This window comes from Oryctolagus cuniculus, chromosome 10, assembly GCF_051225735.1.
Source record: "Oryctolagus cuniculus isolate XC-2025 breed Fujian yellow rabbit chromosome 10, ASM5122573v1, whole genome shotgun sequence".
NCBI classification, from domain to species: Eukaryota; Metazoa; Chordata; class Mammalia; order Lagomorpha; family Leporidae; genus Oryctolagus; species Oryctolagus cuniculus.
The window spans coordinates 92,946,036-92,970,999 of NC_142876.1; the positions used below are offsets into that span (position 1 = coordinate 92,946,036).

General features: G+C 44.7%; 1 protein-coding gene across 10 annotated transcripts in view; it reads right to left on the reverse strand.

The window, feature by feature from the left end:
* The window catches only part of PXK (PX domain containing serine/threonine kinase like), a 94,942-nt gene that overhangs the window by 41,354 nt on the left and 28,624 nt on the right, over positions 1-24,964 (reverse strand). For 9 of the 10 annotated variants that reach the window (XM_008260843.5, XM_002713274.6, XM_008260844.4 and 6 more), the window contains exons 2-4: positions 17,452-17,502; positions 15,566-15,613; positions 1,288-1,474 (exon numbers count right to left, since the gene is read on the reverse strand). In XM_008260843.5, coding sequence (XP_008259065.3) covers positions 1,288-1,474; positions 15,566-15,613; positions 17,452-17,502 — 286 coding nt within the window. Of the gene's footprint in view, positions 1-1,287; positions 1,475-15,459; positions 15,614-17,451; positions 17,503-24,964 lie in introns of all 10 variants that reach the window. The other variant, XM_017343903.4, reaches the window with a different exon arrangement.

Consider the following 24,964-nt stretch of genomic DNA (forward strand, 5'->3'; position numbering starts at 1 on the left):
TCAAACTCACCCACATATCGGATCACCTGGGGAGCTCTACAGACTGCAAAGCTGCACCCACAGAGGTTCTGACTGACCTGTCACAGCTCCCCAGGGGATTCCACGATGCAGAGAAGCTTGGTGCCTGACAAGCACACCTCTTGCTGCCCGTCTCTGAAGCGGGAATGAAAAGTGTCTTCCTTGAATCATTTCAAAAGCAATGTCAGGAGGTCCCAATGACCGGACACAATCTATTCTCAGCAAGCAAATTCAACAACATCCAGAGATCCGCCTCGAGAGCCTCCAAGCACAGTTTGGTTCAGTTCTACGGCGGCTTCTGTAGGTCTCTTCGAGGCACACTGGAGTGTGTTAAGTGCTCAGCTCCTCATTCTGCTGACAGCGGCCGGGGCACTGACACTGTGAGTGTCATCAGTCCTGGAAGGGAAGCCCCCTCCTCCTCTGTCCCCTGACAGCTGTCCTGCCAGGGACATGTGGACAAGAACCCCCTCTTGTGCTTTGCACTGAGCAGGTCTCAGAAAGCAAACAGGGAGGTAGAAAGGATTCTTCTGCATCACTGTTACATTTCAACCTCCAGAAAACACACACCTGCTATATACTGTAAATACAGAGACACAGCCAAATACGGATCAGACTGAGACTGCTGCACATACTGTCATGTGTTATTTACTCTGTCAAGGAAGATGATAAAGACCAAGACTGTAAATAACCATATAGACATGATAACTTTTGTGTTTTTCTGTGCAGACATGGCAAACACTTGGAAGTCAATTATTTTCTTCTTGGAAACCTGCAGCAAACCATATTCACATAAGTCTGAGGACACGAACACCACACTGCAACAAATGTGCATGCTTGGGGCTGGTGCTGTGGCACAGTGGGTTAACGCCCTGGCCTGAAGCACCGGCATCCCATATGGGTGCCGGTTTGAGACCCAGCTGTTCCACTTCTGATCCAGCTCTCGGCTATGGCCTGAGGAAGCAGTAGAAGATGGCCCAAGTCCTTTGGCCTCTGCACCCGCATAGGAGACCTAGCTCCTGGCTCCTGGCTTCAGATTGGTGCGGCTCCAGCTGTTGTGGTCAATTGAGGAGTGAACCTCGGATGGAAGACCTCTCTCTCTCTCTGCGTAACTCTGACTTTCAAATAAATAAATAAATCTTTAAAAACAAAAACAAAAACAAAAGTGCATGTTGGCTCATCTGGAAGCAGAGCTTCTCCCACATCCATTACCTCCAGCGACAGGCAGTCTGCTTGGCCACAGAACCGCTTGGCACACCCCTGCTGGCTTACCAGTGTAGTTTGCAGAATAGTTGTTGGGATCTAAAAACTTCTTAACCAGCTCGCAGTTCGACAAGATGTGGTTTGTGGTGATGGCGTTGAGATAGTTCTGCAGACCCTTCTGCCTCGCAGCGATGAACTCACGGTCCATGTTACCAATCAGCTTTTTGGGAGGAAGAGGTAGACTTAGGCCTGAGATCTAAAAAGAAAAGAAAATGGCATTATACTCATGTCATACTCATGCTATTCTCAAATAGGAGCTGCTATCAGAAGCCTGGGCCACCACACTGGGTCAACCCTGAGACAGCACAGATTTTTATTTATTTATTTTTGACAGGCAGAGTGGACAGTGAGAGAGAGAGAGACAGAGAGAAAGGTCTTCCTTTACCGTTGGTTCACCCTCCAATGGCTGCTGCGGCCGGCAAGCTGCGGCCGACTCACTGTGCTGATCCGAAGCCAGGAGCCAGGTGCTTCTCCTGGTCTTCCATGTGGGTACAGGGCCCAAGGATTTGGGCCATCCTCCACTGCACTCCCGGGCCACAGCAGAGAGCTGGACTGGAAGAGGGGCAACCGGCACAGAATCCAGCGCCCCGACCGGGACTAGAACCCAGGGTGCTGGCACCACAGGTGGAGGATTAGCCTAGTGAGCTGCGGCACCGGCCTATTTTTTTTTTTTTTTTTTTTTGGACAGGCAGAGTTTGACAGTGATAGAGACAGAGAGAAAGGTCTTCCTTCCATTGGTTCACCCCCCAAATGGCCGCTAAGGCCGGCGTGCTGTGGCTGGCATGCTGCGCCGATCTGAAGCCAGGAGCCAGGTGCTTCCTCCTGGTCTCCTTTATGGGTGCAAGGCCCAAGCACCTGGGCCATCCTCCACTGCCTTCCTGGGCTAGCAGAGAGCTGGACTGGAAGAGGAACAACCGGGACAGAATTTGGCACCCCAATCAGGACTAGAACCTGGGGTACCAGCGCTGCAGGCGGAGGATTAGCCAAGTGAGCCGCGGCGCCAGCCGAGACAGCACAGATTTTAAGAAGCAGCTAGGAAACAGATGTTGTGCACCAGGTTAAGCTGCCACCTTCAATGCTGGTTCAAGTCCCAGTTACTCCATTTCCTATCCAGCTCCCTGCTATTGCTCCTGGGAAAGCAGTGGAAGATGACCTGAGTACCTGGGTCCCTGCAAGCACATGGGAGACCCAGATGGAGTACTAGCTCCCGCTTGCAGCCATTTGGAGAGTAAATCAGCAGAAGGAAGATCTCTCTGCAACTCTGCCTTTCAAATAAATAAATAAATACATGTTTTAAAATCTGCAGCCTTGTTTTAGTGATATAAAACGGTACAACTTAGAATTGATAAAATTTGGGGCCAGTGCTGTAGCGCAGCAGGTAAAGCCGCCACCTGCAGTGCCGGCATCCCATATGGGTGCCAGTTTTAGTCCCGGCTGCTCCACTTCCACTCCAGCTCTCTGCTATGGCCTGGGATAGCAGTAGAAGATGGCCCAAGTCCTTGGGACCCTGTACCCACCTGGGAGACCTGGAAGAAGCTCCTGGCTCCTGGCTTCAGATCACCTCTGGCCATTGCAGCCAATTGGGGAGTGAACCAGAGGATGGAAGACCTCTCTCTCCCTCTCACTCTGCCTCTCCTTCTTTCTCTGTGTAACTGTGACTTTCAAGTAAAATAAATAAATCTTTAAAAAAAAAAAAAGAATTGATAAAATACTATACTGTGCATTGCAACTTTAAAACTTGATTTTTGGGGCTGGCACTGTGGTGCAGTAGGTAAAGCCACCACCTGCAGTGCCAGCATCCCATATGGGTGCTGGTTCGAGTCTCAGCTACTCCACTTCCAATCCAGCTCTCTGTTATGGCCTGAGAAAGCAAAAAGAAAATGGCCTAGGTCCTTGACCCCTGTACTCACATGGAGACCTGGAAGAAGCTCCTGGCTCCTGGCTTCAGATCAGCTCATCTCTGGCTATTGTTGCCATCTGGGGAGTGAACCAGTGGATGGAAGATTTCCCTCTCTTTCCCTCTTTCTCCCCCTCTGTCTCTCAAATAAATAAATAAATCTTAAAAAAACTTTATTTTCCAAAAACATACATTTTTATTTTTATTTTTACAAAAGTTATAGATAATTTATAAGTTTGAGAGCAAATTTAAAAAAAGTTTTTTTCTTACTGTTGGCAGTCCTAAGACACCCTGCCCCCAGGCAGGTGACACATCCATTCTCCACTCCCCGGTCACAGTCACATTTGGTTCTCTCAGCTGTTTTGGCTTTCGGGAATGCTGACATTGTTATATCTTGATTTTTCCTTTTTAGGCATTATTTGTGAATTTCCCGTTATGAACAGTAAGAATTAAATTCTCTTTCAAAATCCCTGACCTTGTCCTCATTCCCACATTCAGTCCCCAGTCCCCCCCATATCGTTGTTATTTTATTTAGTTCAATATTCAAGTTTACATTAAATAAAAGATAGTCACTGTGGTGCTGAGGAACCATGCTCACTTTTCCAACAACTCGTAGTCTTTGTTCATTTTCTACTCAACTCCAAAGGCTCCATCCAAGCCTTCTCTCAACACACTCAAAGACAGATACATCAATTTCATCTTCTTGAGGACTCCTTCAGAGTTCATTGGCCCATGCACACAGGGCTGACAGTCTCCATGCCGCTGCACACCTGCCATCCTGGGACCTTCCTCTGTCATCACCCTGGAGATGCTTTTGACTTTCTCCTGCTTAACCCCATTTCTTCTTTAATTTTTATTTATTTACTTGAGAGAGAGAGAGAGAGAGAGAAAGAGAGAACATTGCATCCACTATTTCACTCCCCAATTGGCTGCAATGACCTGAGCTGGGCCAGGCTGAAGCCAGAAGATGGGAACTGAATCCTGGTCTCCCATGTGGGTATCAGCTACTTGAGACATTACCTGCTGCTTTTCAGGGCACATATTAGCAGGGAGCTGCAGCCAGGAACCAGAGGCAAGAATTGAACCCAGGCACTATGATGTGAGATATGGGCATCTTAACTACTAAGTTAAACATCTAACTCTAAACCCCATTTCTATGTCCCAAACCTTCCTTTTTCTTCCCAAATTCCCTTGTTTTTTATGTCAGCTTCTTAAAAAGGGAAGCAAAGGAAATAAACTTTTCGAAAACTTACATGTAAGAAAAAGTTTAATTATTCCTTCATGCTTGATTTATAGCTCATCTTGATGTAAAATTCTAAGTTAAGTATACTTTTTGTCCAGGATTTTTAAGAACTACTTTATTGACTTCTAGTTTACTGTTGCTGTTAAAGATTCAAGCATACTAATTCCTGATTCTGGTGTTTTCGTTCTTTTTTCTTTCTGAAGCTTTTTAGGATCTTCCCTCAGTTTGTGATTTTAATACACTTTAAAAATTATTTACTTATTTATTTGAAAGGCAAAGAGACAGAGACAGAAAGACAGAGATCTTCAAAGTGCTGGCTCACCTCTCAAGTGTCCACAACAACAGGGACAGGGCCAGGACTAAGCTAGAAGCCAGGATCTCAACCCAGTTCTCCAATGGAACTCAAGTACGTGGGGGGTCACATTACATTAGCAGGAAGCTGGAATCCAGAGCACTGCTGGGACTTGCACTGGAGCACTCCAGTATGGGACTCGGACATCCCAAAAGGCATCGTAACCGCTACTCCCAATGCCCACCCCTCATGTGCTTTTATGTGGATCTATTTTTATCCTTTGTATTGAGCATCAGTCCTTTCACAGTCTAGAAACTAACATCCTTAAATTTCTTAGTATTTGCTTGTACTATTTCACTTCTTCCCCTCTGTGACCTTGGCTTTCTGGAGCTCCTATTTTTCAATGTTGAATTTCCTGTATTGGTCCGCTAATATTCTTCTTCTTCTTTTTTTTTTAAAGATTTATTTTATTTATTTGAAAGGGAGAGTTAGAGAGAGAGAGAGGGAGATAGAGAGATCTTCCATCCACTGGTTCACTCCCTAAATGGCCGCAACAGCCGGAGCTGAGCCAGGCTGAAGTCAAGAGCCAGAAGTTTCTTCTGGGTCTCTGATGTGGGTGTGGGGCCCAAGAACTTGGGCTATCCTCCCTGCTTTCCCAGGTGCACTGGCAGGGAGATGGATTGAAGTGGAGTAGCCAGTACTCCAGCCAGTACCCATTTGGGATGCTGGCACTGCAGGCAGCAACTTAATCCACTGCACCACAATGTCAGGCCCCCAATTTCATCTCCTGCTCATGTGTACTCTGGGAGGAAACAGGTGATGACTCAAATACCTGGGTCCCTGCCACCATGTGAGAGACCTGGATCAAGTTCCTGGCTCCCGTTACCGCAGACATTTGTCTGCATGTCAGTCTATCTGCCTTTCAAACAAAATCAATATATTTTAAAAGTTTTATCTTGGCCGGCGCCGCGGCTCACTAGGCTAATCCTCTGCCTGCGGCACCGGCACCCCGGGTTCTAGTCCTGGTCGGGGCGCCAGATTCTGTCCCGGTTGCTCCTCTTCTAGTCCGGCTCTCTGCTATAGCCCGGGAAGGCAGTGGAGGATTCCTGGCCCAGGTGCTTGGGCCCTGCACCCACATGGGAGACCAGGAGGAAGCACCTGGCTCCTGGCTTTGGATTGGCCCGCCAGCTGCAGCAGCCATCTGGGGGGTGAACCAATGGAAGGAAGACCTTTCTGTCTGTCTCTCTCTCTCTCACTGTCTAACTCTGCCAGTCAAAAAAAAAAAAAAAAAAATTTATCTTTTATCTTTCAGCCCTTCTAAAGGGTTTTCATTTCTGCTATTATCTTTTTATTTATAAGTGCTCTTTTCTATTGCTTTTCTTAATGGCAACCTGAGTGTAATGTAATTTTTTTATCTCTCTGAGCTGATAAAAGGTAGCTTTTCTGAAGTGCCTGAAACATTCTTCTTACTGAATTCATTTCTGATTCTTGAAGGTTCCTTTGTTTCCCATTTGCTTGGGTCACTTTCGTGCTAAAAGTGCTCCTTTTCAAGTGCAGAGAAGTGTCAATAGGAACTGGCAATGCAGAGCCACGTGTTGGGGATAATCCCAAGTCTGCTTTCCACCAGGAGCGATGGGAAGATTCTGTTGTGGGATGTGAGCAGTGGAGCTGAGGAAGATCGTTAAGAGTCCCACAAAACCCACCTGCAGCAAGAAATCGGACAGTGCCAAGCACGCTGCAGGGAAGACGAATACAGGCCCACTCAGAGATGGGGAAGGACAGGAGAACGCTGACCAGAGCACGGAAGAAAGGTGAATTCCTGAGCATAAAAATAAAGGGCTGAGCAGACTAGTCCCATGTCCCTTAAACTCCACTGCAAGGAAAAATATCTGAATACCAAACAAACATGAACTTCCTTAGGGGTCTGGAGATCTTGGCTGCTGGCTCCACTAAGAGTCAGGTGCCAAAAGCTGCACACGAGCTCTGGCTAACAGGCTGCGGCTTCTCTTTTACAGGCTCTGTTTTGCAGTCGTTTCACCTGAAGAACCTTTAGCTCCTTCCTCTTAGGCTGGGCAGATTCCCCCAGAAAAGAATCTTCCAGTCCCCTGCCTAAAGGAGGGTCTGACTGCCAGGATCCTGGGAGGTGAGTGCAAGCAGCAGCCCTGGGGAAGACAGCTGCCCGTGTGTGTCATGTGCATGCTTTCAAGTGCGCCTGTAGCCCTCAGTCTAAAGACTGTACTGTGGGCTCCAGAGAGCCAATTTCCAGGTTTTTGCTAGAGGCAGGAGGGCAGGCATAAGTTGGGAGATTTGACTAATTATTCTTCTCTAAATTTTTTACTTATTGGTTTGAGACAGAAAGTTCCCTTCAGCTAGTTCACTCCCCAAATGCCCACAATGACCAGGCACCTGGGCAAACCCAATCCAGGCCTCTCACCCAGAGGCGGCAGGGATTCAGTTACTGCAACCTCCATCTGTTGCCGCCCAGGGTCCACCATAGCAGAAGCTGGGGTTGGGAGCAGAGCCAAAATTCCAACCCAGGCATTTCTAATCGGGACACAGGCATCGCAACTCCCAAGCCTGCCCACCCCTGACAATTTTTTCTTTTTCTTCTTTTTTTTCTTTTTTTTTTTTTTTTCAGATTTCTTTAAGGGGCTGGCATTGCGGCGTATTGGGTTAAGCTGCTGCCTGCCACTTCTGCATCCCATATGGGTGCTGGTTTGAGAGCCAGCTGTTTCACTTCCAGCTCCCTGCTAATGTGCCTGGGAAGGCAGTGGAAGATGGCCCAGGTCCTTGCACCCACGTGGGAGACCCAGAAGAGACTCCTGGCTTTTACTGGCCCATCCATGGCCATTGTGGCAATTTGGGGAGTGAACCAGCGGAGGGAAGATTCTCTCTCTCTGTTACTCTGCCTTTCAAAAAAAAAAAAAAAAAAATGTGTTTGAAAGGCAGAATGAGAGAATGAGAGATAGAGGGAGAGACTGTCCCTTTGCTGGTTTACTCCCCAAATGACTGCAAGAGCCAGGTCTGGGCCAGGTCAAAAGTAGGAGCCAGGTACACCATCCTGGTCTCCCATGTAGGTGGCACGTGCCACCTTCCACTGCCTTCCCAGGTGCATTAGCACAGAGCTGGATAGGAATCAGGACAGACAGGATTTGAAGGGGCACTCTGACAGGCGATGCTAGAGCTGCACGCGGATGCTTAATCCCACTGGCCCCCTGACAGCTTCTTAGTTCCTGATTTTACCTTTACTTTCGCCTTACTCTAGCAGCAACACCTGGTGCTGTCAAATTGCTAAACCTTGGAATCCAATGGGATTATCTGCTGCCCATATTGACTTGGTTAGCTCTTATCCACTAGGTTTTCAGTGTCAAGTGTTTTGTTGTGGTTTTTCTCTTAGGCTATTCTCTTTGTCCTTGAGGGTGTGCACATTTAGAATCAATTTACTGTTGTTTGGAGTGGTTTTGGGAAGGAGATAAATACATGTGTTCAATCTACTATCATTTTCCAGATCATCTAAAGCTTTATGAGTCTACATTTTAAACTTAAAAAACAAAGCATCAGTTTGGCATTTTAATTGAGTGAAGAAAGTCACTTTCAAGGAGTAGCACAATTTCACTTGTACTTATAAAGGCGCAACCCAAGGGGCGTGTGTACTGATCAAGGGTAAGGTCTCGAGAGAAGGGCATCCAGACTCAGGGGAGGATGAAATCTAACCATTAACTCAGACTTCTCCACTCCATGTTTTTCCAACAACGATGAGGCAGCCAAGTGGAGACCTTGAACTTGAAAACCTAAAACAAGATCAAAAGGCTGGCTGACAATCGTAACTGTCTTTCTCCAACATAATTGTGAAAATATGTCAGAGTATATTTGGAGTGGAATTTTCTACGGCAAAATAATTCATTGCCAGATCATTTACTTAAGTTTCAGATTGGTTTCCTCATGCATTTGGTTACACTCTGCCTAACAGCTAAATAAAATACTTACTAATGAAGAAAGTAGATCTCTTAGCAACCACACATCCAAACCAATTACTTTATTTTTTTTGTTCAGAGCCATAACATATTATAATCAAGAATAATCTATTACCTAAAACATAGGTGAGACATTTCTTTTTTAAACTCTATTAAGAAGTTGCGGGAAATAATCTCATCTAAGTGTGTGTGTGTGTGTCTGTGTGTGTGCATCTACCAAAGGATATGGTTATACAAGAAAAAAATGTTGTAAAAAACCCCATCAGGGCCAGCTCTGTGGCATAGTAGACTAAGCCTCTGCCTGAAGTACCAGCATTCCATGTGGGTGCTGGTTCCAGTCTCAGCTACTCCACTTCAAATCCAGCTCCCTGCTGATGTCCCAAGAAAGCAGTGAAAGATGGCCTACATGCTTGGGCCCCTGCACCCACCTGGAAGACCCAGAGGAGGCTCCTGGCTCCTGGCTCCTGGCTTCTGATCAGCCCAGCTCTGACCACTGTGGTAATTTGGGGAGTGAACCAGTGGATAGAAGACTTCTCTGTCTGACTCTAACTCTGCCTCTCCAATAAATAAATAAGTCTTAAAAAAAAAAAAAAAAATCCCCATCAGGGCCGGCACTCTGGCACAGTGGGTTAACACCCTGGCCTGAGGAGCTGGCATCTCATATGGGCGCCGGTTTGAGACCCGGATGCTCCACTTCCAATCCGGCTCTCTGTTATGGCCTGGGAAAGCAGTGGAAGATGGCTCAAGTCCTTGGACCACTGCACCAGTGTGGGAAACCCGAAGGAAGCTACTCTCTCCTGGCTTCGGATAAGCGAAGCTCCAGCCACTGCGGCCAATTGGGGAGTGAGCCATCAGATGGAAGACCTCTCTTTCTCTCTCTGCCTCTCCTCTCTCTGTGTAACTCTGACTTTCAAATAAATAAATCTTAAAAAAAAAAAAAATCCCCATCAACCACTTAACAGCAGCTACCTCTGGGAGCATGATGGTAAATTAATTTTTATTTCTCAAGGCCAGTGTTGTGGCGCAACAGGTAAATGCTGCCATTTGCATTGCCAGCATCCCATATGGGTGCCAGTTCGAGTCCTGGCTGTTCCAATTCCAATCCAGCTCTCTGCTATGGCCTGGGAAAGCAGTAAGAGATGGCCCAAGTCCTTAGGCCTCTGCACCCACATGGGAGACATGGAAAAAGCCTTTGGCTCCTGGCTTCAGATCGGCGCAGCTCTGGGCATTTGGCCATCTGGGGAGTGAACCAGCAGATGGAAGACCTCTCTCTCTCTCTCCCTCTCTCTCTCTCTCTTCCTCTACCTCTTTGTAACTCTGCCTTTCAAACAAATAATCTTTAAAAAAAAATTATTTCTCCTCTATGAAATAGTTATAATGCTCTTTAAAATGCTTTTTAAATTAAAAATTAAAGAAAATCCTTTTTTGCTTATCAATCTGTTTATGCAGCAAGTATAAAAACATCAGCATCAGACTGAACTGAATCCCACATCACTCAGAAGGGAGAGTGATGTCTGACATCATCATATTTAATTCCAATATTTTGGCTGTTTTTTTCATTTACAATGGTCACGAGAGAGTAAATTTGATAAAGTATCTGTTTTGAGTTTTGTGGGCCACCAAGCTTCAACCAGTCCATATTTTTCAAAAAAGATTTTTTATTTGAAAGGCAGAAATATGGGGGGGAGGGCAGGGAGAGAAAAAGAGAGATCTGCCATCTGCTGGTTCACTCCCCGAATGGCCGCAATGGCCAGGGCTGAGCCAGACTGAAGCCAGGAGCCAGGAGTTTCTTCCAGGTCCCCCAAATGGGTGGCAGGGGCCCAAGGACTTGGGCCATCCTCCAATGCTTTTCCCAGGTGCATCAGCAGAAACCTGGATTGAAAGTAGAGCACCCAGGACTTGAACTGGTGCCCATATGGGATGCTGGCACTATAGGCAGAGGCTTAGCCTTCTATGTCATAGAGCCAGCCCACGACCAATCCATTTTTTCAAGTTTAATTTCACTGTAGGAAAACACATTGATCTGCTCAGATATCCCATCAGTTCTTAGAAATCATCAGGTGAGGGATGGACACTGTGGCACTATCCCCTGCCCCCCCCCCTCCGCCCCGATGCCTGTAATCCTCAGTGGAGTGCCTAGCGTCCAGTCCTTCCTCTGTTCCTACTTCTGATCCAACTTCCTACTCATGTACCTGAGAGGTAGCAGATGATGGCTCAAGTACTAAGACCCTGCCACCATTGTAGGGTGCCCTGTTGTCATGGGCATTTGCGGAATAAACCAACAAACGGGAAACCTCTGTCTTTCTCTGTCTCTCTCTCTGTCACTCTGCCTTTCAAATAAAAATGAATAAAGAAACACTTAGAAAAAATAAATACAAATATCAGATGAAGCAAAGAGTTCTCTGACCAACAGCTGCATGTCAGATAGACTGCAGGTAGTTTTACTGCTCTAGTTTAAGGTCTCATAAGTGTTCTAAAAGTACTAACATTATGCAATGGGTGTTATTTTTAAAACTTTCCTTTTAACAAAGATCAGCATTCAGGAGATATTTATTTCTCTTTCAGTTTTCTCCTAGAAGATCTAAAATGGGTACCAATCACAGGATACAAAATAGAACTCCATGACTAAATAGAAAGGAGGGAAGAAGAACCCTAGCACATAGGGTGATGAATTCAGCAAGCTTCTGATTTCCTAGATACCTCCACAACCCACGGCTCCAAGCCAGGGCCACTATCACCTCACTTCCACTACCTTTGCTCTTGAATGTGCCCCACGGATTCCCTGATTGGGTCCTATAAGAGAAAGCAAGACACCAGCAGAGAATAACGAATGTGCAGGGGAAGCGTGAATGGGCGATGATCCCCAAGTGAGGTCTGCAGTCTCTAACCTGCTATGCTGCCCTGGAGAGCCTCTAAATTACAAGACAAACTGCATCACAGTTTCAAGAGAATCAGCTTTGATGTGGAGTAGAAAACCTTTCTTTTTTTTAAAAAAAATGTTTATTTTATTTGTATATATATTTTTTGACAGGCAAAGTGGATAGTGAGAGAGAGAGACAGAGAGAAAGGTCTTCCTTTTGCCGTTGGTTCACCCTGCAATGGCTGCCACAGCTGGCGCACTGCGGCCGGCGCACTGTGCTGATCCGAAGGCAGGAGCCAGGTGCTTTTCCTGGTCTCCCATGGGGTGCAGGGCCCAAGCACCTGGGCCATCCTCCACTGCACTCCCTGGCCACAGCAGAGAGCTGGCCTGGAAGAGGGGGCAACCAGGACAAGAATCCGGCGCCCCAACCAGGACTAGAACCCCGAGTGCCGGCGCCGCTAGGTGGAGGATTAGCCTATTGAGGTGCGGCGCCGCCCTGAGAAAACCTTTCAATGCAACCTGTTCACTCCTTCTTACTAACTTCCTCCCTAAGATCTTAATGACCTGCAAGTTACCTTCCAACGTCTTCTAGACAGCTCTCAATAAACCCTTAACTTGCCTCAGTTTTCTTCCAATGTATAGTAAAGTCTCTCCAAGGTCAACCATGGACAGTAAAACATGAATCACAAAACATTTGTGCTGTAAGAGATCTCGAAGTCTCCTGGTTCATCTCTTCCTTACAGAGAGGAAGAAATGACTGACCCAAGGTTGGCCCTACCTAAGAGCCCAAGTGCCTCCCTCTCTGCTCACTTTCCATCATTTCAACCACCTGCTTCTTTCTCCTCATTGTATGCTGTCTCCCTAAATGATCACTAATTTGTTGCTGAATTTACAATATGATGTTGATTTTTCATAGTTCTTACCACAAAATATGCCTGCACTGGAAAGTTTGATATACACAGCTTTTTTCCTATGTTTCTACTTATCTAGCTTACATGGGCTTATTTGTACATAACTTGGAAAGTATAGAACAGTATAAAGAAGCACAAAAAAACACAGCCCATAATCCCACCACCTGGAGATTGTCACTGTTCACATTTTGGCAAACTGCATTACAATTTTTTCCCTAAACATTTTGGATGGTTGTATTAGACTGCATGATAATTCTGCACTATGCTTCCTTCCCCTCTGTCCCCAAATGGGGCATGTTCCCGTTGGACTCAGACAACTCTGCATACATGTATTATATTTCTCTTTTTCAGCAGGAACTCATTTGTCTGTCAAAAGGGTAATCAGACACTGAAGATCATGGTCACAGTTTCATTCTGTGGTTTTGGAGTCTTTTTGGGTCTGCTTTATAGAGGTTGTTTTGAAATTATTTTCTTGCCAAAAAGCTGTGTGTACTTTCTTCTGTTTGTTTACTTGGATCCAGAAAAACCTCCCACTGAAGTGATGTCTGGCCATATTCTGCCCAACACAAGCCAACATCAATACATGCGGATATTTGCATTTGAAATAAGATACACATGGCAAGTGCCCATTTTAAAAGGGAAAATTACACTGCGGCAAAAATAAAACTCTATTATATTAAAAAGGCCATCACTGAATAGTCACAGAGATTCAACCATGTATCCCCAAAGAAATATCAAGTGGGAGCTAAAACCTTTCATCCCTGGGCTGGCCATGTGGTATAGCGGGCTAAGCATCTGCCTCAAGCACTGGCATCCCATCTGGGCGCCGTTTCAAGTCCCAGCTGCTCCATTTCCGATCCAGCTCTCTGATAAGGCCTGGGAGAGCAGTGGAAGATGGCTCAGGTCCTTTGGCCCCTGCACCCGCATAAGGAACTGGAAAGAAGCTCCTGGCTTCAGATTGGCTCAGCTCTAGTCGTTGCAGCCATTTGGGGAGTGAACCAGCGGATGAAAGACCTTTCTCTCTGCCTCTGCCTCTCTGTAACTTTGCCTTTCAAATCAATAAATAAATCTTAAAAAAAAAAAAAAAAAAAAAAACCTTCTCCCCACTCCTACTGTAAGGAGCTGGGCCTAGGCAACTGCAATTTCAGACATGTTTCTTCCTAGAGTCTGACTCAGCTCTGCCTGGTTGGCTTGTACATAAAGGTGGGCACACAGTAGGCCCAGTGTTAACTTCCAGGTGCTCAAACCACCATACAAACATTACATGGGCCACTGCATGGGGAGAGGGGCGCAATGTGAGGAGAAAATCCATTGCTGGAATAAACCGTACACGGTCCCTCATCTCAGCATCATCACAGGGTTAGCTTCAATCTAGGCACAAACAACAGGCTATTAACATTTACAAGTGAACCCAGTTAAATCCATCAGCGAGGACAATTTGATCTTTGCAAATATTCTGGAGATTTTAAATTGGTCATATTAAAATTAAAATATGAAAAGGGAGCAGATATTGTGACACAGCAGTTTAGGTCACTACTTGGAACATCTATATCCCATGGCCTACTCCATTTGCAATCCAAGTACTTGGGTCCTTGCCACCCATGTGGAAGACCTGGATGGAGTTCCTAGATGCTAGCTTCAGTCTGGCCCAGACCTGATTGTTGTGGCCATTTGGGGCATGAACCAGTGGATGGAAGATAGGTCTCTTTCTCTCTTTGTCATAACTTTGAAATAAATAAGCAAACCTTTAAAAAAAATAGTAAGATAAGACACCATGTGTCAAATGCATGGCAAATGCGGCAACTACAGAGATCTGCAGATACTTGAACCAATCCTTTCCAAAGAAAAACAGGAATTCATGCTTCCAGCAGTATTGTCAACAATGTGAAGAAAGTCTGGGCTCTAAAAATGCTGTTATCTCAAGTCTGATCACTAAAATGTGGTCTTCGGAAGGAATGAAAACATTGTGCTCCCAGCAGTACGCTGACCTTGGTGGAGCAGATCAGAGGTCACTCTGAAGAATGGAAGATGGCTAGCTCGCCCACGACGGGCTGCAGCAGGAAAGGGTTTTAGGTCACCACAGCAATCCAAAGTATGACACAGTTCACTGCACTAGCAGGCCAGTCCGCCAGGTGAAGACCTGGGTGGTGCCACAGCACTTGCAGCATGGCTACGGCCCTCAAGGACCCTCCATTACCAGCACTGGCTGCCTCCAAAGATTTTGCAGCTCATCTTGCTTTCCCTTGTGGCCGAGTCAGGAACATTTAAACTAAAGGGGCCTAGAAAAACATATGAGGGGCTGGCACTATGGCGCGGCGGGTAAAGCTGCCGCCTGCAGTGCCAGCATCCCATAAGGGCACCCGTACGAGTCCTGGTTGCTCCACTTCCGATCTAGCTCTTTGTTATGGCCTGGGAAAGCAGCAGAAGATGGCCCAAGTCCTTGGGCCCCTGCACCCACGTGGGAGACCCAGAAGAAGCTCCTGGCTCCTGGCTTCGGACTGGCTCAGCTCCAGTTTTTGCAGGCACTCGGGGAGTGAACCAGCAGATAGAAGACCTCTATCTTTTCTGTCTCTGCCTCTGCCTCTCTGTAACCCTGTCTTTCAAATAAATAAGTAAATCTTTAAAAGAAAGAAAAACATATGAAGGGGCTTCAAAAAATTCACAGAAAACGCACATTATCCTTCACTCAAATTTTCCGTGAACTTTTTGAAGACTCCTCATAGTCAAAGGACAAAGTTAAACCGCAAAGGCTGAGTCTCTACTGTTGCTATTGAACACTGATGTGCACTGCCAAGCAGGCGGTGAGTTCAGTGGACAGCCTGAGAATCTCGCTCAACCTTTCCGAAGCAGTGAAAAGGACAGGCTCCGTCAGCATCGTGGGATTGCTGCAGGGGCACACTGACGCAAGGGACTCAGCTGCAAGATGGTTTATTAATTACACGTCACATGTTCACTCGCAAAAGCTTAATTTTAGAGTCATACATCATCTGTTTAAGGTACAAACCCATCTCCTTTGCCAGGGAAATTGGCTAGTTTCTGGTTTCTGACTCTGCTGTTCCCAAGGCATCCGAAGCAATTACTGTGAGCCGCCGGCGTTTCAAGGCATTTACCTGCAAGCTGTTGTTCAGCAAATCAAAGTCGCTGTATCTTCTAACAATCTGTAAGAGACAAGACGGTGCTATTTCGAGTCGTCAAAGACAATCGCTCTCCATTTCCTTCTTTGCTGGCCTTCCAGAGGCCAAGCACTCATGTGCAGGGTAGGAGGGCTCAGATGCAGCGCTCACCTTGTTTAACAGGTTCACGACAGCCCTAGCAGTATCCCAAAGCGGGCTGGACTATGAGAAACTGGTAATGCCAGCCAAAATCTCCAGACACAAACTGGTTCTAGAAGAATATTACTTTTCAGGACAAACAGCCCTTTGTCTTATCTTTCTTATTAACTAGGTGCCTGGAACAATGCATTATTATGATATACCAAAAAAAGTTTACTGAGCATGGAATCAAACAACGGAGGGAGTTTTGAGGCAAGTTTCTCCTCATCCTGGATGCAACTCCCTCCCATGGAGATCCCACCACCCTGAGGCCTGGAATAGGCCAGGACGCAGGGCTGCCACACCTGCACCTGACTGCCCAGGCTTCCTCCCTCCCACCATCACTGTCTACACATTCTTTCTTAGTTGTATTTATACCAGGGATTCTGCCACAGCCGGATTCTTCTAGCTGTTCACATGCAGGGCAAGCACATTACTTTGCTTTAGAGCAGTTTGACTTTAACCTTCATCAGTGATTCTCAGAAGTTACTGTGCAGGAGAATTAGCTGGAGGTCACCCAGGACCCCACCCATGGAGCAGCTCAGCAGGTCTAGTGGGGCCCAAGAGCCTGCATTTTTGTCAAGCGCCCTCAGGTTCCTAAAGCAGTTTCTGGACTTAGAAAACTGCCCCAAGGGTTGATTTTTCTGGCAAGACACTGCAGTTGGTCTTGATAGCCAAGCACACACCAAAAAGCCTAAACATAAAGCCTTGCCTCATAAGAAAGAAGCAGCTAAAAGGTATACATAGTGGTTAACCATGAACATTTGAATTCCATTCCTGTCCTACCAGTGACCTAGCTGTGACCTCAGACAAGTCAGTTAACTTCTCTGATGTAAAATGGGGATAAAATGACAGCATGGCACTGGTTTTCAAGGGTCAAAATGGATTAATGTGCTTGAGTCAATGCTGAACACTTGGTAAGTACTCCAGAGAGGTTCAACGTAAGTATTCAAACAAAAAGCAGTATGAAGTTTCCCACAAAGAAAATACCAAGTGTGGGCCACTGTGGCTAGAGACTGCTTAAGGGGGGAGGTAAGGTTCAAGTTGGGCCCTGAAGGGTAAGACAAAACTTCGGAAGGGGGAGGGGGTGGTGATTTTAACAGCTAAACCTGGAAAGAAATGGCCCCCACACAGAATTCAGTTATCCTCTGTAAATCGGGGGTGGGGGGCAGGGGGAGGCCCTCTATCTAGACCTTACTGCGATATTTTCTCTCTGAGGCTACGGAGGAAAGCAGAGCCTGAGGCCCCTGGAAGCCCCTCTAGAGAGACAGTGAGGGAGCTAGCACTAGAAGTTGCCCAGGAGTGGACTTGAGTGTCCATGAAATGTAGTGTCCCAAACTGTACAGTGTCCGGGACAGTGTCTTACCTCTACCTGTTGGGTTGAAATCTAAGTTCATCCACTTGTACCATAGCTATGGGGAAGGAGGCTCCAGGTCCTGCGTGCTCTGGGTTAAGCTGGAGAACAGATTCCTCCTCGTAACATCATATATAACTTACCTAAACAACTAGGAAAAGTTTTAAAGTCTTATAATACTTGTCTTAAAGCTAAAAATGTATAGCTAAAAGAAACACAATTATATTTATTCATATTCTCTGAATTTTCCAGATTTTTAGATGCCCTAAGCCAGGGTTTTGGTCACAGGTTAAACATTTTTCTAACAACAACAACAACAAAAAATGCTTACCTGCCAGCTGTTTTCTACAGAAATTCCTCTTTGTACTCGAATGATATATTCCTAAAAAAAAAGAGGGAAGCGGGAGAGCCTCAGTTATAAAAATAGAGAATGAGGGGCCAGTGCTGTGGCATAGCAGGTAAAGCCTCCACCTGCAATGCCGGCATTCCATATGGGTGCCAGTTCAAGTCCTGGCTGCTCCATTTCTGATCCAGCTCTCTGCTATGGCCTGGGAAAGTAGAGGAAGATGGCCCAAGCCCTTGGGCCCCTGCACCCACATGGGAGACCCAGAGAACAGGAGCTCCTGGCTCCTGGCTTTGGACCGGTGTAGCTGCAGCCATTGCAGCATTTTGGGGAGTGAACCAGCAGATGAAAGACCTCTGGCTCTTTCTCTGCCTCTGCCTCTCTGTAATTCTGCCTTTCAAATAAATAAATAAATCTTTTAAAAAACAGAGAATAAAATATAAGTAAAATTATCAGATAAAGTAGACTTCAGAGCAAATAAAGTTATAGACTGATGCATTTCTGGCATCAAGCATTTCAGATAAGGGACACTCAACCTGTACTTGGAATATATCATAAAGACAAAAAGGGTAACACACTAGGAAGACATAGCAATCTTAAATATGCATGTACCAAACAATGAAACTATGAAATATGTAAAGCAAAAGCTTACAGAACTGAACAAAGAAACAGACAAATTCGCAGTTACAGTTGGAAACTCCAACATCCCTCTCTCAGTAATTGATACACCTAAACAGAAAAGCAGGGAGGAAGAATTCAGTAATGTCATCAGCCAACAGAACTAATGAACATTTACAGAGCACTCCATCCAATAACAGAAAAACACACATTCTTTACAAGTGACCATGCAACACAAACCAGTGCAGACCATATCCTGAGCCATAAAGCAAACCTCAACAAATTTAAAAGAAATGAAAATATATGAGCAAGAAATTAATAACACAAAGATAACAGGAAAACTAAATTACACACTTGTAAATACTCCATGAACCAAAGACGAAATATCAAGGAAAATTATAAAAATAACGATACATTGAACTGAAAGAAGACAGCGCTGGGGTTCAGAACCCGATACCCTGGGAGCATGAAGCCATGGCATGCTGGACACTCTGAAGGGAAGGAAGGAGCTCAGAAGCAAGATCTTTCTGGATTTTCCCTGCCCTTCTTTCTCTGCCCCAGGCAGGCTACAGAAACTAGGATTCCTTTTCTTCAAGGATGGTCACAGACCAGAGTCCCTTTCTTCCAAAGCCAGTCATAAAACCTGGAAATAAATACTACCTTAACCTTCCCCCTGGCTTTCTGCCTAAGAACTGTCCATCAAGAAGTTCTCTGATGTACCTTGTCTGTCAGAGGCCACAAGAACCTCATTCCCGAAGGGCTCCTGCCCTACACTTAGGGGGAAGGAGCACCACGCAGAGAATATGAGGGAAGTGAACACACAGGCCATGGCCTTGCTGAGTTCTGCATCAGTCTTTTATCCTTAGATCATACCAACCATACTTCAATGGGGCTGTTCATTCTTTATCAAACCTGAGCATAGAAATAGACAGTCTTCCCTGAGTTTTGGGGTCTTCATGTCTGAAGTTCCCCATGTCATATAAAACTTGGATTAAACATGCTTTTCTCCTGTCCATCGGTCTTTGCTGGCTTTTATTTCTAGCCAGCAAAGTTCAACTTTGTGAACTAAAGTCGTGCTGACAGCACTAAATGGCTTTTATTAAAAAGGAGAAGAACATCAAAGAAATCATCGAAGCTCACTCTCTCAAGGACCTAGAAGAAGAGTGTAATAAACCTAAAGGCATAAGAAGGAAGGACACAGATTCAGATAAAAGCAGAAATTGATAAAGTTGAAAACTTTTGAGAAAAAAAAAATCATGAAATGAAAAGCCAATTCTTAGAAAAGAACAATAAAATGGGCTGACCTCTAGCAAAACTAGTGGGAGAGAGAGAAAACACACAAATTACCAGCATCAGGAACAAAATGGTATTGCTACAGACTCTTCAGATACCACAAGGTAAGGGAGTGCTATGAACAAATCTTACCTACATAAATTTAACAACAGAGATGGACCACTTCCTCACAATACTTCAGTACCACAGCCCAGCCACTACAAAATAAATAATTTGACTATTTTTATAACTATTAAAAAACTGAAATCACAGGATGGTATTGTGGTTCAGTGGGCTAAGTTGCCCCCTATGATGCCAGCATCCCCTGTGAGCATCAGTTCGAGTCCCAGCTGTTCTGCTTCCAATCCAGCTCCCTGCTAATGCACCTGGGAAAGCAGAAAACGGGCCAAATACCTGAGCTCCTGCCACCCACATGGGAGATCTGGATAAGAGTTCCAGGCTCCTGGTTTCAGCCAGGCTCAGCCCTAGATATTGTGGTCTTTTGGGGAGTGAACCAGCAATTGGGAGATATTTCTCTCTGTAACTCTGCCTTTAAATTAAATAAACAGATCTTTTAAAAAACTGAATTCATGGGGATGGCGCTATGGCTAGTAGGTTAAGCCTCCACCTGCAGCACCGGTATCCCACAGAAGCACTGGTTCAAGTCCCAGCAGCTCCACTTCCAATCCAGCTCCCTGCTAATGGCCTGGGAAAGCAGTGGAAGATGGCCCAAGTGCTTGAGCCCCTGCACTCATGTGGGAGAGCTGGAAGAAACTCCTGGCTCTTGGCTTTGGATTGGCCCAGCTCTGCTGTTGCAGCCATTTGGGCAGTAAAACCACCAGATGGAAGACCTCTCTCTCTCTCTCTCTCTCTCTCTCATTCATTCTGCTTCTCAAATGAATGAATAAATCTTTTTTTTATTTAATAAATATAAATTTCCAAAGTACAGTTAATGGATTACAATGGCTATGAATAAATCTTTAAAAAACTGAATTCAATACTTGATAATTGCCAAAAAAAAAAAAAAAGAAAGAAAAAAAGGAACATCCAGGCCCAAAGATTTCACTATAGAATTCTATCAAACGTAAAGAATAACACTAATTCTACACAAACTCTTCTAGAAAATAGAAAAGGAAGGAACACTTCTCAATTTGTTTGATGAAGCAAGTATTAACCTTACACAAAAACCAAAGACAGCACAAAAAAAGAGAACTACAAACCAACCTCATTCGTGAATTCATGAGTACAGTCTTGAAGATCGTTTCCAAAACAATTAGCAAACCATATTCAGCAACATTAAAAAAAAAAAAAAGCAGCATACACCATGACCAAGTGGGGCTTACTCCTATAATGTAAGGCCAGTTTATTACTCAAAAATCAACCAGTGTTGGGGCAAGCATTGGAGAAGAGCAGAAGTTCAAGTCCTGGCTGCTCCACTTCCAACCTAGCTCCCTAATGTTCCTGGGAGGCCGCAGAGGATGGCCCAAGTGCTTGGGTCTCTGTCACTCCTATGAGGGACAGAGATGGTGTTCTAGGCTTCTGGCTTCAGCGTGGCCCACTCCCAGCTGTTGTGGGATTTGGGAAATGAACAAGCAGATGGAAGATCTCTTGTTCTCTCTCTCTTTTTGCTCACTCTCTGTCTCCCTCTCTCTTGGTCACTCTGCCTTTCAAATAAGTAAATAAATCTCTTTTTTAAAAAACCAATCAATATAATCTACCATACTTACAAGCTAAGGAAGAAAAATCACATAGTTACATAAAAATATTCAGAAAGCATTTGACAAAATACCCTTTCATAATAAAATCTTTCAGAAAAATAGCAATAGAAGGGAACCTCCTCAAGCTGATAGAAAGCTTCTACAAAAGTCCTATAGCTGAAATACTTAATGGTAAAAGACCTAATATATTTCCCTAAATCAGAAATAACACAAAGATGTCCACCTCATTACTTTTATTTGCCATAGTATTAGAAAGTCTAGTCAATGCAATAAAGCTAGAAAAAAGAAATGAAAGGTATACAGATCAAAAGAAAGAAAACTATTCTTACTGTGGCTGACAAAGTCAATGTAGAAAACACCAAGGGATGTAAAAACACTATAACTAATAAATAAGCTTGACAAGGTGATAGGATATAAGGTAAATATGCAAATATCAATAGTACATCTGATAGGGCAAGGCAAGAAGCTAATGGGAGAAAAGGAGCTGAGAGACTTCCAGGAGTCTCCTTGCTGCAGCCATGTACCACTAAAAACTCCACCCTCTTGTGTGCTAACTCAGCACACCCACTTCCCCATCATGCACCTAAGCCTCAATCTCCCATTCTGCACAAGACAATCAAGTGGTGGATGGTACGCTGAGCTCTATATGGAGGCACCCTGAAACCTTCCCAGAGATCACCAAGCACTGAACCCTGCCCAAACTCCACTCTATCCATATATTCAGTTAGGGTACCACATATCACCTAATAAAGGGGTTACTGAACTTGGGTGGGGGCAACTCTCCCTCAGGAAGTTGCCTGCAGTCAATGTCTGAGTGCGTACTTTTTCTTTAAACTCTTGTAACAAATTCTACTCTCATTCTTTTTTAAAAGATTTATTTATTTATTAGAGAGGGAGAGGCAGAGAGAGAGAGAGAGAGAGAAAAAAAGTCTTCCATCTGCTGGTTCACTCCCCAAATGGCCACAACTGCTGGAGCTGGGCTGATGTGAGACCAGTAGCCAGGAGCTTCTTTCCTGTCTCCAACGCATGGCTTGGGCCATCTTCTACTTCCCAAGCCGTGGCAGAGCTGCTGTCATTCTTATGCTTTAATCTATGTCTCTGCTTTGAATTCATCTATCATTCTAAGACAAGATCATGGAATAAATCCAGCTGTGCATCCCATGCCACAGCATATTTTATACACTAACAAGAACACAAAGACACTGAAAACAAAAAACCCATTAGGTGTAAATCTAAAACATACCTAGGACTGTATATTAGAAACCACAAAACATCAATGAAAGAAATCAAAGATCTAAAAAAAATCATCAAAATTTAAAACTATTGTTCTACAAAAAAACAAACCTAACAACAAATAAAATACAATCTAATTAGAAAATGGCCAAAGTCTGGAAAGATGTTTCACTGAAGAGGATATACAGCTAGCACATAAACAATGAGATAACCATCATATCTCTTTCAGAATGGCTGAAATAAAACAGTGCTAATACTGAATGCTGAATACAGAGAAACTGGGACACTCTTACAGTGCCTATGGAAGTGTGAAACAGGACAGACACTTTGAAACAGACTGGTAGTATTTTAAGAACTTGTATGCAGTTACCATACACTCCAGCTCCTTAACTCCTGTGCGTTTATTCCAAAGAAATGAAAACTTCTGTCCATCAGACCTGTGAATGTTCATGGCAGCTTTTTTAGATTCTACCATGGCACACAACTCAGAAAAAGAAAAAAGGAATGAACTATAGACACATACAACTTGTGTGAATCTACAGAGAATTCCACTGAGTGAAAAAAACCCAATCCTAAAAGGTTATACATTGTATGGTTCTATTTATAGAAATTCTTTAAATGACAAAATTACAGAGATGGAGAAGAGATTAATGGTTGTGTGTAGTTAAGGCTAAGGTGGTAGGATGGGTGTGGGAGGGAACTGGGTGCGGCTACAGAAGGGAACAGTGGGGGATGCTTGTTCTGATGGAAAGTCTACATCTTGACTGTATTAACATCAGGGTCCTTATTATGATGTCATACTATAGTTCTGCAAATAAAGTTTTGCAGAAAAGGCTACAAGGGAATCTCTCCCTACTTTTTTATAACTGCAGGTGAATCCACAGTTATCTCAAATGAAAAGTTTAAGAAAATAAAATATAGGCATTCAAAAGTAGGTGTGGTAGCAGTGAAAAGACTATGATTCACGAATTTTAGTGTTTAAGGTTGGTATTTTATACACACACTCAGGTATATGATTAAGAAAACAAGCAAAGATGGACTATAGATGGTCTGATGAGATTTCCCAAAGAAATCAAAACCAGTGATTTCCTAAACCAGCCTGGCAATAAAAGTCACCCCACGTGGCAGGGCTGAAGCAGCAGCTGGTGCTTAAAGATACGTATTCCTGAGGCAATCATTTGATATAGGGGTTAAGATGCCACTTTGGACGGAGGTATCTCATGTCAGAGTGACTGGGCTTGAATCCCCAGTCTGCTGTAGATTCCAGCTTTCTGCTAATGGTCACCCTGTGAGGCAGCAGGTGATGGTTCAAGTAGTTAGGTCCCTGTCAGCCATGTGGGAGACCTGGATGAGGTTTCAGTCTTTGGTGTGGCCCAGTTTCAGACATTTGGGGAGTGAACCAGCAGATGGGAGTGTATTTGAATGCTCTTACTCAACTGCCTCTCTCTCTGTCTTTAACATAAAAACAAAACCATGTCCCTTGGCCTTCTACCAGGTCTGTACAAATTTTAATATCCTCCCCAGATAATTCTTACTAGTAATTAAGCAAGAAACACAAACCCAGTTCAGCCTGCTGCTTAGATGAAGGTACAGTTAAATCATATAAAGAATGTTACGGGGGGGGGGGGGGGCGGGGGGCGGGGCTGGCACCGTGGTATAGCGGGTAAAGCTGCCACCTGCAGTATCAGCATCCCACGTGGGTGACGGTTCCAGACATGGCTGCTCCACTTCCAATCCAGCTCTCTGCTATGGCCTGGGGAAGCAGTAGAAAATGGCTCAAGTGCTTGGGACCCTGCACCCATGTGGGAGACCTGGGGGAAGCTCCTGGTTCCTGGCTTCGGATTGGCACAGCTCTGGCCGTTGCGGCCAACTGGGGAATAAACCAGTGGATGGAAGACCTCTCTCTCTCTCTCTCTCTCTCTCTCTCTGCCTTTCTGTGCAACTCTGAGTTTTTAAATAATAAACAGTTTTTTTTTTTTTTAAAGAATGTTAATGGGCTAGTGCTGTGGCATAGCAGGTAAAGCCACCACCTGCAGTGCCGGCATCCCATAAGGTGCCAGTTCAAGTCCGGCTGCTCCTCTTTTGATCCAGTTCTCTGCTGTGGCCTGGGAAAGCAGAAGATAGCCCAAGTCCTTGGGACCCTGCACCCACACGCGAGAGCCGGAAGAAGCTCCCATCTCCTGGCTTTGGATTGGCAGAACTTTGGCCATTGCGGCCAATTGGGGAGTGAGCCAGCAGATGGAAGACCGACCTCTCTCTCTCTCTCTCTGCCCCTCCTTCTCTGTGTAACTCTGCCTTTATAAATAAATCTTTAAAAAAAATGTTAAATTTTTTCCTCAGGTGTTCAGAACTGCTTTACTAGTGGTAGATGGTATAATTTATGCATTACTCATAGTCATTATTCAACAAATGCTTATTTAAAAAGTACTCATCAAATCCTTTCCATTTAATTAATTCCACTGATTTAAAAAGCTCTTTTAGGGGGCAAAAAACATCAAAGACAAAAAGAAAGCATTGTTAACTGACCAGGGTAACTGATCTTTTTATACCTCATTCATTTCCATTCTGTTCATTTAGCAAAGGCTGGTAAAGTCCCCATAAGCAGGAACGTCTGGAATACATTAAAGATGATATATTCAACAGCATCCACCCAATTATTA